Source organism: Tupaia chinensis, unplaced genomic scaffold, assembly GCF_000334495.1.
Source record: "Tupaia chinensis unplaced genomic scaffold, TupChi_1.0 Scaffold000104_1, whole genome shotgun sequence".
Taxonomy (NCBI): domain Eukaryota; kingdom Metazoa; phylum Chordata; class Mammalia; order Scandentia; family Tupaiidae; genus Tupaia; species Tupaia belangeri.
In genome coordinates, this window is record NW_006159568.1 from 3,946,245 (window position 1) to 3,963,891 (window position 17,647).

Genomic DNA, 17,647 nt, shown 5'->3' on the forward strand with positions numbered 1-17,647 from the left:
ATGGAAAAGATATTGAATGATAAAGCGGGGAGATTGATATCTCTGTATTGACTGACATGCATGGCATTCCCTTTTGAAAAAGCAATGGAAGTCAATGTAAAGTTATATGTAATCTAGTGTAATAGAAAGAAGATTATGATGAAAATAAAATAAAAAAAAAAAAAGAGGAGAAAAAAAAAAAACATACCAGATGTATGTGTGTATGCATTCCCAAAATCCCAAGAGGAGGATGGAGGAGAAGAGATTATGATGTGGCCATCTCCCTGCGGAGTGATTTCTCACTTTCCTTCTTACTATCTCTAACAGGCACATGCACCCTTAAGAAAACTGGAATAAAAAAAGAAAGAAAGAAAGAAGCAGCGAAGTTTCCTGGGATGAATCTGAAGCAGAGTAGCATAGGTAGTAGCTTTACCTAAGGTGTGACAATATCCTCCAGGATCCCAGTACAACTGAAATTTTTGTTTGTTTATCTCTTTTGACCACATCTGAAATTCTTTTTTTCAAAAAAGTTTATTTATTTACTTCATCAGAAAAAGAGACAGAGGGGGACCAACAGTTAGCGTAATGGCTATGTCCCTGAACTCCCATGTAGTCTACTGTGGTTCGAGTCCCAGACCTGGTGGCTTAAACTCATGCCGGGCGCATGTGCGTGTGTGCCCAAGATCCAGAGAGGAGAAGGGAGGAGAAGGGATTGTGGTGTGGCCATCCCCTTTGGTGATTTCTTGCTTTCTGTCTCTCTCTGTCTTTCTGGTGAGTGCATGCGCCTTATAGCAAAAAAAAAAAGCTCTCAAAAAAAAAAAAAAAAAAGAAAGAAAGAAAGAAAGAAAAAGAGAGCGAGAAAGAAGTAGAGGTAGCCCCAATACAGTCCACGTGCAATGATTCACCCCAGTCTTAGCCAGCCAGGATCACGGGTGTGATCATGTACAGAGAACCTCGGGATGCAGATCTGGGACCTTCCCATGAGGCCTCAGCATCCTGGGATATCATATCACCACTGTGCTATCATGGCTGGCCAACCTCTATAACTTGTATGGATATTCCCCAAACTCTGGTATCAGAAAATTAAAGATTAGGGCAGCAAATCTAGAAATGATATAATGGTCTTCTAAAATTTCATGGAAAATGCATATTACAAAAAAACTATGCATGATTTCAAAATAAACTTATATTTTCATTTCATTTTTTTCCATTAACTTTTGAAATTCTGTCCTATGGCATGTTTTTGTATAGAGCCAAGAAACTAAACAGCAGGATCAGAAATTAAAAAGCCCTTTCTCCTCATGGCCTAAGGATTTTCCTGAGTTACCATTTCTCCATGAGACCAGTGAGGGGTGTAGAGGCCATGCATTCTGGTATCTGGGCATCTGTGACAGTCACTCGGCTGTTCTGAGCCACTGGTTCCTCACGGCAGCTTTAACGTCCTTGTTCCTCAGGCTGTAGATGATGGGGTTCAGCATGGGGGTCACCACCCCATAGAAGAGGGAGATGAGCTTGTCTGCAAGGTCCTGCTTGTCTGCCCCCAGGGGGTCCTTAGACTTGGGTTTCCCATACATGAAGAAGATGGTCCCGTAGAAGACGACCACCACTGTGAGGTGGGCAGAGCAGGTGGAGAAGGCCTTTTTCCTCCCCTCAGCTGAGGGGATCCTCAGGATGGTGGCGATGATGAAGACGTAGGAGACAAAGATGAATAGGACTGGGATTACAAGGAAGATCATGTTGGCCACAACCATGCTGATGATGTTGATAGAGATGTCAGCGCAGGCCAACTTCAGGACAGCTAGAATCTCGCAGGTGAAGTGGTTGATGACGTTGTCCCCACAGAAGGGCAGTCTCATTGCCTGGAATGTCTGTACTATAGAGTTGGTGATACCAGCCGCCCAGGAGCCGGCAGCCATGGGCACGTAGGCAGCCTTGCTCATGACCACAGGGTACCTAAGGGGGTTACAGATGGCCACGTAGCGATCAAACGCCATCATGCTCAAGAGCACACACTCTGTGGCTCCCATGGCAAAGGAGAGAAACATCTGCCCAAAGCAAGCTGAGAAAGAGATAGTTTTCCTGGGGGTCAGGAAGCTGTCAAGAATGAGGGGGACTGAGGAGGTTGTGTAGCAGATGTCCAGGAAGGAGAGATTCCCCAGGAAGAAGTACATGGGCGTGTGCAGGGGGGAGCCAAGGAAGGTCACCAGGATGAGGACTCCATTGCCCAGCAGGATCACCAGGTACATCAGCAGGATGAGCACGAAGAAGGTTTTCTCCAACTTCGGGTGGGCAGAGAGTCCTAGGAGAATGAACCCCATCACGTGGGAGGTCTCATTAGGCCTGTCCATGGTGCATCTTCTCTGTTACCTGCAGGAACATAGAAGGTGAACCTCAGCATTTTCTTGATTCAAAAGTGTCTAGATGGCCAGGCAAAAATTCTTGCCCTAGTGAGCAGCTGGAGATTGTCCCTGACCATTCATTCAACTCTACAGGGTCCTAGAACAAAGTAGAAAAGATCAATATTTAAATTCAACTTCTTTTTCTAGTAAGGACAAACGAGTCAATTCAGACTAATTCTCTTGCAGATGATAATTACAACAACTGAACAAAACATATAAAACACTCGTGTAAAGCATTGGAGAGGTTGTAAGGCAGTCAAGGATCACAGAGTCATGCTGGGAAAAACAGGGACCCAGAGAAGTAGGTCCAGCAGCTGAGGCTGAAAAGCACTACTGACAGCCTCATGGAGATGGTGAACTGGTTTTGAAGAGCACCCACCATGAAGGACTGCTAACTGAATGTCCTCCCTTTGGGATGGGCTTGCAAAGGGCAACATGATCGGCGTGAGGGTAGATCAGAAGAAACAGGCATCTACAAGTGTTGTAGCTAAGCTTCACATTTCCTCAAGCCCTGAAATTAGATTGAGGTGGTCCCAGAAATTGGGTGTATCCAAATACTTAATAGAGGCAAACATCAATTCATTCTGAAGAAAGGTTATCCCAGTCTCGAAATCATTTCCACAAATAATTTGGCAATGATAACATCTGGTACACCTTACAAAAGAATAAAGAGGCCCAGAGACAATGGCCCAGCCATGGCATACGGATCTGCAGTGCTGGAAGCCACATGGCCAACCAGGGGTTCAGAGGCTAAGTCTATCTGAGATCACTCGGTGCATATACACCTAGCTGGAGAGCTGGGGAAGGAGGGTCGTGGTGTGCCAAGGCCCTGTTGAGGGTGCCTGTCTCTGTCTTTCTTGTGTGCTCTCTTGCACACTCTGTCATTCTCTTTCTTAATAAAATAAATAAACTTAAAAAAAAAGAATAAGGCACACAAGGAGACAAGACAATATAAATAAAAATGAACAGGAATGAAAATCTCCAGAAAATAAAACCTCTCTTTCTTTTGGGAAGGTGGGAGTCAAGAGGACAACTCTGGTTCCACCTGCTGATAGAATCAGCCCTGACCACTTTGACACTCACAGCACCAAGGTCTTCGCATACACCCGGTCCTTTTGTACATTTGGGCAGCAAGTGGCCCGCTGTGCACCGTGGCCAAGGGGAATGAGAGTTCTGACTAGATCACCCCACTCTCTCACTCTCCAAGGCCTGTACCAGAGCTCTGACTTGTTCCTGAGACTGTGCACAGAGACCTGGTTTATGCTCTGTTAGTTTTTCTTTCCAGGAAGGTTAAATGTTTCTGGGAAGATTCTTTGCTTTTCCAAAATTTAGTTAGGCTCCTGAAACTTCTCCGATTCATGTGTGTGCTCCCTAGTAAACTCCAGTTTGAGCAAAGACAGAGAGAGACATAGAGATAGAAAGCGAGAAATCACCCCCCAGGGGGGATGGTCACGCTGCAATCCCTTCTCCTCCATTCTCCTCTCGGGATCTTGGGCACGCACGCACACGTGCCCGGCGTGAGTTCTAAGCCACCTGGTCCAGGATGCGAACCGCGGTCGACTACGTGGGAATCCAGCGACATAGCCATTACACTAACTGCTGGTTCCCTGATCAGTTTCTTCATCCTCCACCACCCTCTGGGTGATGTCTGATCACCCTGGTCTGTCTTTAGCAAAAAGCCCTTTCAGATCACTTTAGCCAGGATCCCTCTTACCCCTGGTGTTTCCCTTTGTTATTTTCCATCCCTTGACACTCAGTGTCACCCTGCTCCTGTGTATGAGTCCCAGTCGCCCATGCTAGATTCGGTGTTGAGTCCAACCCCGCTGCGGAATTCCACAGCAGTCGTCCCTACCTGGGCAATCTGAATCAAGTCTGTCTTTCCACGCTTTAACAGGCATCATCGAATTTTTCCCCCCGGAACATCTCTAAGACTTCTAAGTGTTCTCAAAACTAGAATTTTTTTTTTTTTTGAGAGGTTTTTGCTATAGGGCGCGTGCGCTCGCCGGACAGACAGAGAAAGAGAGAAAGCGAGAGATTACCCCCCCACACCCAGGGAGGATGGCCATGCCGCAATCCCTTCTCCTCCATTCTCCTCTCGGGATCTTGGACAGGCACACATACGCACCCGACGTGAGTTTTAAGCCACCGGGTCCGGGATGCGAACCGCGGTCGACTACGTGGGAGTCCAGCGACATAGCCATTACGCTAACTGCTGGTCCCCAAAACTAGGATTTGTTCTGGACCAGTAAGAAACTTGCAGGTAACTTTGAGGTGCTGGGAAATTGGTTTTATTTGCATTGTCTCTCCCAGATAGCCGTCTCTTCAAGAGGTCTCAGTAATCCAGCCCCTTCCTCAGTGACTGCAGGGACACTTCCTGCCTATCAAGCTCGAGGACCCACCAGTGTTAGTACTTAGCACATGACAGTTGTGGCTAAGTCAGTGCCAGGAGAATTCAGTGCAGGTTACAGACATTTATTAGGTATCTGCTGTGGGCCAGGCATAATGCTAGGTGCTGGGAACATAGCAATGAAGGCGCTGGACACTCCCATATGGCTGACCAGGGTTCAAGTCCTGAATCTGGTGGCTTGCTTTCTCACTTCCTCTCTCTCTCTCACTCTCACTCTCTGTCTCTGATCAAACTAAAAAAATAAATGAATGAATAAATAAAACAAATAATTATTAAAAAAAAAGAAAGACGCAGTACTCAACCTCAAAGAGCTCATGAAATCGATTAGAGCAATTGTCACGTAAACAAATAGTTAACATCACCATCATCATCATTGTTATCACCCATAACAATCATTCTAATGTTCAGGACAATAGGCCTTAGAGTCTAATTAGCAATCTGCTCCCTTTCCAATGTAGAAAGCCCCTTACTACATTCCTGAGTCTTAGAGCCCACGTTTGACTGGTTGATGTGGAGCTCTTCAGCTCTTCGGCTCTCCAAAGCTCATTACATTTTGAAGTAATTACCCTTTGGTCCTGAGTTCAAATCTACCTCTTTAAAACTTCTACCTGGCCCTGTCTTCTGGAAAGACAATTAATCCTGCTTCCACACCATGGTTCTCCAAATACCCTGAATTAGCATGGCTTCAGCACAAAGAATCTTTTTTTCCTAGGGCCTTAAAAATATATATATATATATTTATATATATATAAAGGCAAATGTATAATGCAGGAATTGACTATGAAGGCTAATGTCGAGAATAGTCCCCAAGCCTGAAGGTGGCGGAGGTGCCCGGGACGCACTGCTACCTGTGATAGTGCCGGGCAATAAGTAAGTCCTCAGCTGGGTTTTCCGCTCTGTGCTGGCCAGCCAACTTTACTATCCTCAGAACCTGAACCACGTGAAGAAAACATTCCCTCCATTGTCATTGCTGGGTCCCAAAATATGGCCCATTATTATCATCTGAATTTGGCTTCCAACTACAAAAAGGAAGAGTCCAACAGTTTTAGTCAAGAAGGGACAACCAAGTGTGAGAAGAGCACTGCTAGCTAGGTGGTTCCTGCAGGTCCTTACGTTCTCTACAAGGATGGGGTGAGGTCAGGCGATCTGAGAGGCTCTTGCAGCTCGATGGGCCTATTTGATGCTGTGAGAATTATATCACGATGATGAAAGTGCTTCATGTCTGCCCTCCTCTACTCCCCATTCCATTATAATCAAGTCGGATGACAGAAATGCAGCTGTTATCATTTGTTATTTTTTCAGCAAAACTTGCACTTACCTTTACTTGAAACATGATAATAAAAAAATGATCTATTTCCCAAGGACTGGCCAGAGGCTACACATCCAAAACAGCAACAGGGTGAAGGCTCAGAGCATGTGCCAGGTGAAGGGTCTGGCCAGTCTCTGCCCTCCACCTGCCTCCTGTGCTTGAGGCACAATCTCCAAAGGACTGGCCATCACTCTTAGAAGAGAATTTAAATTCCACCTTGTTCTTTGGGACCATTTTAGTCCCTGAAGTCATTTAAAGTTTATAAAGTTGTATTCAGTTTAGAAACTTTGTATCCTTCTGGGATAACATCCCCAAGATCCAATTATGCTGGAGGCCCTAGTGCAAGTTTGCTGCCTACTTCTCTCCCTCTTTTCCTGTCTTGTCCTTCCTTCCTTCCGTCCTTCCTTCCTTCTTTCTTCCCTTCCTTCCTTCCGTCCCCCCTCTTTTTCTTCCTTCCATTTCTTTATTTCCTTCTCTCTGAACATCGTAATCAGAGCATTAACAGAGTCCGACAGCCTGCTGGTCAGTGATTACGTCATTCCTTTGGACCCCCAGGTCTTTTCTCGTGCGCTGTGGCCACGCCCCTTCATCCCTAGTTGCTGCGTCTGCGGTGGCTTGCCTGGCCTGAGTGAAAGGCTTTTATACGGTCTGTCTACATTTTTATCTCATCAGACTGAGCACTTGGTGCTACGTTCACTCTCAAGGCATACACCTACGTTACCATCCCATCAGCTTTCTACCTCTGTACACGTGCTCTTAGACTTTATGGGAGTCCTTGACAAAATGTGACCCAGGACAGGGATGGGTCCAGAGAATGAGCGCATGTCCTTTTTTAGCAGATGGTTATTGAGTGTGTGCTCCATATAAGACCTGAATGTGGGCAGACTCACCTAGCTCTCTGTTTTCCAGGAATGCAATCTCTGTGGCAGAGAGAGGCTTGCGAAAATGTAATTATCAAACAAAGAAGTGAGAAAGAAGAGCAGTTCAGGGCAGTGTGCAGAACGAAAGGGCCACTGAAACGGAGTAAGACGTGACCCTGAGACTTTGGGTGTGACCCGGGTTATTCTCCAAAAGGCACGTTGTAATTTAGAGTAATCAAATTGTGATGCTGCAAAGGATAATAGACCCCACTCTCTCTTATCTCAGTATTTCTGGTTCATGACATAAAGAATAAGGAATACCCAGGCTGGCCCTGTGGCTAAGTGGTTAAGGGAGCCGGATCCCACACAGCCAACCATGACTGGAATCCCAGCTCCAACAGCTTGAACAACACGTCAGGCCTGTGTGAGCGTGCCCATAATCCTGATGAAAAGGAGGACTGGAGAAATAAGGATCGCAGTGTGACCGTGCCCAATTGGGGTGGGGGGAGTTGTTTCTTTTTAGTGAGCACATGTACCCGCTAGCAAAAACGAAATAAATAAGATATAGCCAATTAATTTCCTGCATTATTTTATTTAATTTTTCACGATAGATCATGGGCATCTGCATGTGAGAGAAAAAGACAGAAAAAGAAAGGAAGAGGAGAGAGAGAGATAGAGAGAGAAAACCCCCCTCCATAGGGTCTGATCAAATGGCTATCCCTTTCCTCTAGCCCTCCAGCCCATCAGATCTTGGGCATTTCTGCAGGTGCCTGGTGTATTTCTTTTCTTCTTTTTTTAAAAAAAATTATTAAAAAAAATTTTTTTGGAGAGTTTTTTGCTATAGGGTACATGCACTCTCCAGAAAGAGAGAGAGACAGAGAAACAGAAAACAAGAAATCGCCCCCCCAGGGGGGATGGCCAACCTGCCATCCCTTCTCCTCCATTCTCCTCTCGGGATCTTGGGCACACACACACACATGTGCCCAGTGTGAATCTAAGCTACCGAGTCTGGGACTCAAACCATGGTCGGACTACATGGGAGTCCAGCGACATAGCCATTATGCCAACTGCTGGTCCCGCCTGGTGTATTTCAAGCAGACTGGGCTGGGGGATTCAAACCTTGCCATCGCGTGGAATCTAGCTTCTCTTGAAGCAGCACATTACCACTGTTCCTGGCGAAGAGAAGTAGGGAAGCTTCCAGGGAGAAGGAGCTCATAAACGAAGGCGTAGAAATAAGAAAGAGCTCGGGGTTGGGCAGGAATCAGCAATGTGGTGTTGCTGGCACATGAAGGAGCAGATGCTGCTGAGGAAAGCAAGCCAGGGGCCAGAGCTGCGGCTGGTCTTTAGGGCATCCTGAGGAGTAAGAACTTTCTCCTGTAGGGAATGAGGCCTTCAAGGGCTTTAAGTAAAAGGCTGATATGGTTTTATTTGCACTTTAAGTTGATTATTTAAGGTACAGTGTGGAGTAAAGATTAGCGATGGGAGGACAAGAAAGAAAGACATAGAGAAACTCTTCAGGCAAGTGAAGATAAGAACATGAGCTGAGCTGGAGAGCAATAGAAAGATAATGAAGACACGAAGATTCGAGAAATATTTGGTAGATAAAGTACACCATTGGACTTTGGCTGGATATAATGGGCAGGGGAGAGGGTAGTCAACGTTCCTAGCTCCAATCATGGGTATATATGATGGTGACACCACTAAGAGGAACTTGACCACATTTCTGGTTTTGGGGGAGAGAATGAATTCAGTGTAGGCCATGGTTGTTTGGGGGGTGGGGTGGGCTGTAGAACAGGGAGATGGGTAAGTGGCTGACTGAGAGATAAAACGTCATGACTCATCACCTTATACATCTCTTACGGAGAGAGGCTGGAACCCTGGAGATTATGAGGTCGCTTTCTGTCTCTAGATGTAATCCTATCTGTACTGTTAGGGGAAATTGTTACAGGCTTCCTAAAATACAAACTCATGATGTCTACAGGATTTTGTTGACATCTGGGTAACTAGGGGCCTCTTTGTTGTGAAAACCCTCTGAGAAAGTGGACCTCTAGGAGAAAAGGAAGTTCCCTGCTGGCAGGAGAGAAACACCCCAGAGACCAGCCAGCCAGAGGAGAGCAGCAGAGGTATTGGCAGTCAGTCACAGGCCAAGGGTCAAAGATCAAGAGCCAGGGGCAAACGAGGATTGAAAGAGCAGCCAACTACAAAGCAGAAGAGTTATAGGCAGCTGCTCTGATCATTCATAAAATGTACCCTCCCTTCACTTAGAAGGAATAACTGGAACCCCAATCTTGAGAAAAGTTTAGATAGACCGGTGATTCTCAGATATAACCATGCCTTAGAATCATCTGGAGGACTTGTTAAAACAGATTGAAAACACATTATATGCACATACATACAATCCCAGATTCTGATTCAGTAGGCCTAGGGTGGGGATCAACATCTACATAATTAACCAATACCAGGTCATGCTGATTTTGCCCATCTGTGGGTCACACTCGAGGAGCCCAGGGTTGAATGGGACTCAGAACACTGATATTTGGGGCACTGCTAAAAATGTTACTCCTCTTTTCTCCTCACTGCCTAGAGAAGCAACACTTCAGACAGATATTTGAGATTGCATTGGTTAAGATAAAGCTTTTTGTGTTAGAAATCACCTTTATCCTTGTAACCATGACTGTTTGTTTATGTGTGAGTTTCCCAGCAAAGATAAAGCTTTTTGTGTTAGAAATCACCTTAATCCTTGTATCCATGACTGTGTGTTTATGTGTGAGTTTCCCAGCGATGAGTAGACCTGATCATTGGGGTAGTGTGAACCCCAGCAACCACAGCATTTCCTGGGGAAAACGTGTGTTTATTATGGCTTCCTGAGGACAAATATGGACATGACACTCCTAGGTATTCACAGTCTTCAACCAGATCCTTAGTCCAAAGATTTCAATACTGCTCAGAAGACTGACTTAGAGATTCTGTCAGTAATCATGAGAAGAAGCACATTCTCATTGAAGGCAGTAAAGCACCACCTCTATAATGAGATGAAACCAGGACTGGAATCAGGTAGTGAGGTCAGTGGTATGGTTTCAATAATGGCTTGTCTCCCAGAGTTCGTGCATTGTAATTTGGTCCCTAATGTAATGGAATTGGTAAGTGGTGAGATCTTTACGAGGAAGACATGCCTTCAATGTGGGTAGGCATCTTACCAGATGAGATGAGCATATGAGTCAGTGGACTGAGAGAGGAAGACCGGCTTTCAATGTGGGTGAGCACTACCCAACCGCTGGGAGCACTGGAGAGTTCAACAGAGGAAGTAGGAAAGTCTATTTCCATTCTCTCTTTCTCCCCACATGTGCCTGCTGAGCTGCCTGTTTCTCTCAGCCATGTTGTAAATGTATCACCAGAGACCACACAGCTCTATGCCATTGGACTTTCTACCCATCAGAACTGTGAGTCAAATAAACCTCTATTTGTTAAACCACCCAGTTTCAAGTATAACTGTTTAGCAACAAAATGGTGGACTAATACACTCTGAAAAGCAGAGGTTCCCTATAGAGTAAAGAGAGAAAATGAGGGAGGGGGCAGTTATCTCCAGGTAAGGTAAGGGACCAATCTATATTACTCCTTATGTCACATTACACCCTCATACCTACCTCATAGGATTATTGAAAGCACTAGGTAAGACAAATGTATGCAACATAAGTCTTACATGATACATGAGCATTCATAAGGAAATGATCCCAGGAAACAGTTAAACCTGAGTGGGTTTTATGAAGGTTTGGTGAAGAATGAAAAAAACACAAAGAAATATGAGAGGGTGAAAAAGAATATGCCAAGTACAGTGAACTAGGGGAAACAGCCAGGCCTGTTGTTCAGAGTCCTCTCAGCACCTCCTATGTCTTTGGAGATAAAGACGTTCCTTTACTCTGGGTATAGTGACGGTACCTCTCACATGAGAGTTTTATGATCTGCGTTATGGAAGAAGGATGGGGAAGGTCAGAGGACCTTCATATTTATGTCGATTCTCAAGTTCTATCAACTTGAAATATCCATTATGCCTAGATGCTCTTTTGGGGTAGCATGTCTTAAATCCATCAAGTGTCTTGGCCATTATTGATCCTTCTCTCTCTTGCATCTTCTCCTCCAGATCTTTCTCTAAATCCTCGAATTTCTTCCTCTGAAATATCTCCCAGAGCCATTCTTTGCTCTATTCCTGTTATCTTCATCCTGGGCTAGTTTCACACACTTTTCCTGTGCCCAGCCCCTAGGAAAGCTTTGTGGCAATTTCAGTCATGTCTCGTTATGTATAGATAATTCTACTCTTCTAGGCATTCTCTGAAGACAAACATCCATTTCTGGTCCCACATTCACCTCAGCTCCTTGGTGCCAGGCACAAAGGCTGGTACATATGACATAGCTGTAGAACAAATACTGTTCAGTGTGGTGGACAGGCTATGATCAGTGAGAACAGGAGACAGATAGAGATGGACAGAGAGAGAAAGGAAGGAGATACCTTAGTGGGCAAAGAATCTGACCCAAAGTTCTTGGGAATATTTGGATCACTGAGGCCCAGTCCTTTCCTTGGCTCTTTGAGTCTCGATAACAGAGCCACCTTGAACCAATCATCGTGATCAAAGCCCAGGAGAATTGAGTAGTTGGTGCCAGAAAACTTTTTGAGCTGAGGTTTCCTTCTAGTGAGAGAGGAGCTTTGGGTAGATTGCCACCACGTTGCCTAATTAAATCTATAGGGTAGTCTAAGCTCGGGTTCTCTCACAAAACTTTAAATTGCTTTTGGGACAGGACCTGGCCCCAATGCAACCCGGCTCTAAATTCCTGAGAGAGCCTTTATGGTTCCCTCTGGAGAGCAGTGTGGAGCGCAGAGAAGAGAGGTGCTGGGCCCAGAGGCTGGGCATGGCTTCCTTGCCTGCCAGGGGTGCAGCCTCCTCCAGGCCGGGGATGCTTGAGACCCAGCCTTGGTCTCCTTGTCTCACTGGGCCCCATTGTCAGGCAAGAGCTTCTTTGACTCCTCTATAGACAAGGTCCTTTTGAGACAAGAGGTATTGAGACAATAGAGTGTGTGCCCATGTCAAGGCTGTGCCTCCAGGTGTTGCTGGGAAACTGAGCAAGATAGCCTCTGTGGCCCACTTGGCTATGGCTGGGTAGTACTGAGAAGGGCAGGTGACACAAGCTAATTAGTTCTCCCGACTGCAGTAAACAGCCAGCATCCCCATTCCACTGGCCTGCCTTCCTGTGAGCAAAAGATCCACGCTACATTGAACCCAAGCCAGGTAAGTTTTGGGTGACCTTCGTGTCTAGCTCTTCACCAGAATGAAGGAAAGAGAAGGTTGTGCCCATAGAGGCAGATAGGGAACTGGGGTCAGAATTGGGTTGTGGAGGAAACCAGCACTTAGCGTAATGGCTATGTTGCTGAACTCCCACATAGTCGACTGCGGTTCATGTCCCGGACCCGGTGGCTTAAAACTCACGCCGGGCATGTGTGTGTGCGTGCCCAAGATCCCGAGAGGAGAATGGAGGAGAAGGGATTGCAGCGTGACCATCCCCTCTGGGGGTGATTTCTCGCTTTCTGTCTCTATGTCTCTCTCTGTCTGTCTGGCGAGCGCACTCGCCCTATAGCGAAAATCTCTCCAAAAAAAAAAAAAAAGAATTGGGTTGTGGAATAAGGCAACTATTTTCAAAGTTTAGAAGGCTGCTATTGTGGTGCGGGAGCAAGCCTGTTTTGCATAAACCCAGAAGGCAGATTTAGAACCAGTGGAAGAAGGGAAACTTAGAAATTTTGAAATTTTGGGGCCAGCAGGTTGTGTGGTGGTTAAGGTACTGGATTTGCACATGACTGACTACAGTTCAAGTCCTGGACTTGGTGACTTGCTTTCTCTCTCTCTCTCTCTTTCTCTCTCTCTCTCTCTTTCTCTCTCCCTCCCTCCCTCTCTGTCTCTCTGGTCAAACTGAAAAAGAGTAATACTAAGCAAAATTAAATGAATAATTCCTTAAAAAAATTTTTTTTTAAAACGGCAAATTTCAGGCGTCAGAAGAACTCTTACAACCCAGGCTTCCTGATAATGATATTGCATGAGACCCCTGTGGTTCATAAGTTTAAGTAGAAGCTGAGAAATCACTTACTGAAGAAAGGATCCTTGTGCTCGCCCACAAGGACTAGACTGAATTGGTCTAATAGCTGCGTATTTTGCCAACCTTCAGGTTCTGTACTCCTTGATACCGAAAAAAGCTTTTCTCTAAGAATAGTTCCCTGTTCCTTAGTTTCTGATGTATGTATATATAGTGAGGAGCCCTTTAATACTCTAATATATATAATATATATAATAGACCACAGATTAGTTTATTTTTAACACCCATAATGCCATGAATTCATAGGGAATAGGTTCCAGTAGCTCAGGCTCCTTCCCATTGGCTCTCACAAAGTGTGCTTCTCTGGGTGGAGCAGGCTGGTGCTTCAGTGAAACCCAGGTACTTTTCTCTTTGACTTCCTTCTTTTTTTGGTCATTTTCCTTTGCACGTTTTAGGAAGCTATCTCTGCTCTTAGAATGCTTAATATGCTCAATACGCACATTGATTCTCTTGGCAAGAATCTCGCCTTTAATTTGTTTGTTTACAACAATGCCAACAGCATGCTGGGTGACATTGTAGACTCTTCCAGTTTGCCATGGTAACATTTGTGGGGCATTCCTTTTTGAACAGCAGTACCCATTCCTTTAATGTCTACAATATCACCTTTCTTGTCGATTCGCATATATGTCACCAAAGGAACAACTCCATGTTTTCTTAAAGGCCTAGAGAACATATATCGGGTGCCTCTCCTCTTTTCCTTTGTGTTCGTCATTTTGGTTAATTACTAGAAGATGGCGGTTCCAGCCAAAAGCAAATTCTGATATTTTGAGATGACCTCTTTAGGACATTCTCCATTAACAGTAAGTAAAACTCACCTCTTTTTCAGGGCCATGTGCAATGCACCAACCTCTCTCCTGACCTCTTTAAATGAGTGATTGAATGGATCAGTGATTTCCAAAAGTCGTGTACATCAAAAGCACACTGAGGCAGGGGTCAAGGGGCAGGGGAGTGGAATAGTGGTTAAGGTGGCTTGATCTCACATGGCCAATGTACTATTTGAGACTCATAACTGGCATACTGAAAAACACACGAGGCAGGTGTGCATGTGTGCCCAAAATTCTGAAAAGAAGAGAAGGAGGGGAAGGGATTGAGGTGTAACCATCCCCCATGGTAAAGTGCTTTCACACTTTTTCTCTCCTCTTCTCCAGAGAGTGTACACACCCTCTAACATAAAAAAAAAAAAAAAGTACATGGAGAGTTTTTGTTTTTTGTTTTTTGTTTTTTAAAAAGCAAATAAAATAAAAATATATCACCAAGTCAAGACAATCTGCAAAGTTAGGCATCAGAAATCAGTATTTTTAACCAGTACTTGGGTAGCTATTAGGTAAATAGTTCCATGCTACTTTGAGTACTCTGCAGCAAGGCCTAATGACACTTGGCATTCCAAATTGCTTTAGTAGTAACATTGTGATGATCTATGGTGGAGATTTTGGTATTTGGGAAGATGAGTAAATTTGCATGCAGCATGTCTGAAAACTCTCCAAACTGCATTGGATGGTGTCTTTCATCAAATTTGATGTAGACGTGACTCCAGGTCATACCCAACTCACGCTGGATATGTGACTTGTAAGTGGGCTCCAACAATCAGGTAAGATTCTATTTCCTTGGCCAAGTCCCAGCACAGCAAATGTGCAGGGAAACCAGGTGTAGTTACAGTAGGAAACACGTGAGTCCTTTCTCCAGATCAGATTTCTGCAGTGGTGGGCACAACATGTTATAGGCTGCAGAAGTTCAGTTTGGTCAGATTATCCAGACCAGATGACCTGACTTACACTAACTAAAATCACAACAGACTGAAATGTAAACTAGACACAGAATAAGGAATAAAACTGTTAAGGAGACAGGAAACATTTTCCAGCCAGTATATCCTCTCCCTACAAGACTGTACATGGGGGAGTTAAACAACAGCACAAACTTGTTGGGTGAAGAGAAATCAGAACGAGAGGAATGGGCCACACGACCTTGATGACCAGGGTCACTGAGCTGTGATAGTTTGAGAGCTGCAATTACATGGCAGAGACAGAGTTACTCAGACCTCTGCTTTTCTAGAAAGTGCAAGGGGAGGGGCAGCATGTGGTGTGGAGGTTAAAGTGGCTGGATCCCGCATGGCCAATTGTGTACATTGAGTCCTGCACCTGGTGGCTTGAAAATTATGCTGTGGATTTCCTGTTTCCTGTGATACTTTGGTTTGGGATCTGTAACCTTGAAGATATCTGGAGTATTAAGAGGGCTTCTCACTATTTTTGTCTTGATCCATGGTCAAGAGGATTTTCGTATATCCTGGACCGAATTCTGGCTCCGGGTTCAACTGAGATGAACACCTATAGTGCCTAACGTACAATCTCAGTCAAATGAACTCTATTTAGGAAGTGGCTGTCCTGTAAACCTAACTGACCCCAATTTCTTCAAGTTCCTTTATTTTGTAATTTATTGTGGCATCAGGATTAATGAACAACCATAGGTATTGTCATTGAAAGTTTCATCACATGTGAACTGGCAGCATTAGGTCTTACTACATCCTGGTGTCAGGCGATGTTCAAAGAAATTTTCCAATAATTTGGGTGACAAAAATGAGAGAGAATAACCATGCAACCAAAAGGCTATTGGGGCAGAAATGCTGACTGTCATGTCAAATTGAAAACTTGGGAATCCATCAGGATCTGATTTTCTGGATCACACAAATTTGATCCCTTCCTGTTGAGGTAATTAAGCCACAGATCATGGTACTCTGGCTTCTTGAGGATTTCCCTGCATTTAGACATTGGACTGAAGCCTATGGATATCATCTTTTACCATTTCAACATGATCTTTTTAAATGAAAAACTTGCTCCTCCACCTACATCTATGAACTCTTTGGGTGGGAAAAAGGAGCTTTTTCAGATTTTAAATGTAAAATAAAGGTACTTTAAAAAAAGAAAAAAGAAAATCATGCTTTGTGTGTGCATGCCTGAAATTCTGAGAGGAGAATGGAGAAGGGATTAGGGTGTGGCCCACTCCCCTAAGAGGTGATTTTTCACTTTCGCCCTCTCTCTGTCTCTCTCTGGTGAGCGAATAGATAGTGTGTGTAGACATATGACACCACTGTAACTGTATTAATATCAGTAATTAACCAGAAATGTCCTCCATTTTATTAAATTTCATTAGACTTCCAAGGTCTTCTCTTCTAAGCTTTGCCACATTGCCTGGCTTTTAGATAACTTGGTTTTGTAGTTGAATCCCAAATGTAAATATAAATAAATGTAAATTTATTTTATTTTTATGGACATTATGCTGTAATCCCCAGGTTTGACTCAAACAAGCCATCAAACCACAAACATGTATTTTCTGCTTTCAGTATTTCTCAGGATGAAAGAGAGAGTTTGAAATGGAAGCATCCAACCAGTCTACTGTCACAGAATTTGTCTTGCTGGGCCTCTCTGCCCACCCAAAACTAGAGAAAACATTCTTTGTACTCATCCTATCAATGTACCTGGTGATCTTGATTGGCAATGGAGTCCTCATCCTGGTGACCATCCTTGACTCCCACCTGCACACACCCATGTACTTCTTCCTGGGGAACCTGTCATTTCTGGACATCTGCTATACAACTTCCTCAGTCCCACTGGTCCTTGATGGTTTTCTCACCCCCAGGAAAACCATCTCTTTCTCAGCCTGTGCAGTACAGATGTTTCTTTCCTTTGCCATGGGAGCCACAGAGTGTGTGCTCCTGGGCATGATGGCGTTTGATCGCTACGTGGCCATCTGCAACCCCCTTAGGTACCCTGTGGTCATGAGTAAGATTGCCTATGTGCCCATGGCCATCAGCTCCTGGGTGGCTGGTGGAGCCAACTCCTTGGTGCAGATCTCTCTTGCAGTACAACTGCCCTTCTGTGGGGACAACGTCATCAACCACTTCACTTGTGAGATCCTGGCAGTTCTGAAGTTGGCCTGTGCTGACATCTCCATCAATGTGATCAGCATGGGGGTGGCCAATGTGATCTTCCTGGGGGTTCCAGTTCTGTTCATCTTTATCTCTTACATCTTCATTCTTACCACCATTTTGAGGATCCCCTCAGCTGAAGGGAGAAAAAAGGCCTTTTCCACCTGCTCTGCACACCTCACTGTGGTGATCATCTTCTATGGGACCATCCTCTTCATGTATGGGAAGCCCAAGTCTAAGGATCCACAGGGGGCAGACAAACAGGATCTTTCAGACAAGCTCATCTCCCTCTTTTATGGACTTCTGACCCCCATGCTGAACCCTATCATCTACAGCCTGAGGAACAAGGATGTGAAGGCTGCTGTCAGGAACCTAGTGGCTCAGAAATGTTTCACAAAGTGATGGTGAGATACACCCCACAAGTCCTGATGCATCAGCTCTCAATTGAGAATTGCGGTGCAAAGAATGCTAAGTGAGGGGCAGGCTGAGTGTAGAGTCAGTCTACTTACAGTGTGGTCCTTGGACCAGTAATATCAGCATCAGCTAGGAGCTTATTAGGGATGCAGTATCTTAGGGTCCATTGCAGACCTCTTGAATCTGCATTTTAATAAGATCCCAAGATGATTCATAGGCACATTA

At 44.8% G+C, this 17,647-nt stretch overlaps 2 protein-coding genes across 2 annotated transcripts; one reads left to right on the top strand and one right to left on the bottom strand.

The window, feature by feature from the left end:
• Positions 1–1,373: 1,373 nt before the first annotated feature.
• Positions 1,374–2,327, bottom strand: LOC102496483 (olfactory receptor 13C7). The gene has a single exon (XM_006143782.1). It carries the CDS (start codon positions 2,325–2,327, stop codon positions 1,374–1,376), a length of 954 nt encoding a protein of 317 aa, XP_006143844.1.
• Positions 2,328–16,453: 14,126 nt separating this feature from the next.
• Positions 16,454–17,410, top strand: LOC102496907 (olfactory receptor 13C7). The gene has a single exon (XM_006143783.1). It carries the CDS (start codon positions 16,454–16,456, stop codon positions 17,408–17,410), a length of 957 nt encoding a protein of 318 aa, XP_006143845.1.
• The last annotated feature ends 237 nt before the right edge of the window (positions 17,411–17,647 follow it).

Coding starts and splice junctions, on each gene's coding strand:
- LOC102496483 (XM_006143782.1), bottom strand. CDS start 2,327: ATGGACAGGCCTAATGAGACCTCCCACGTGATGGGGTTCATTCTCCTA.
- LOC102496907 (XM_006143783.1), top strand. CDS start 16,454: ATGGAAGCATCCAACCAGTCTACTGTCACAGAATTTGTCTTGCTGGGC.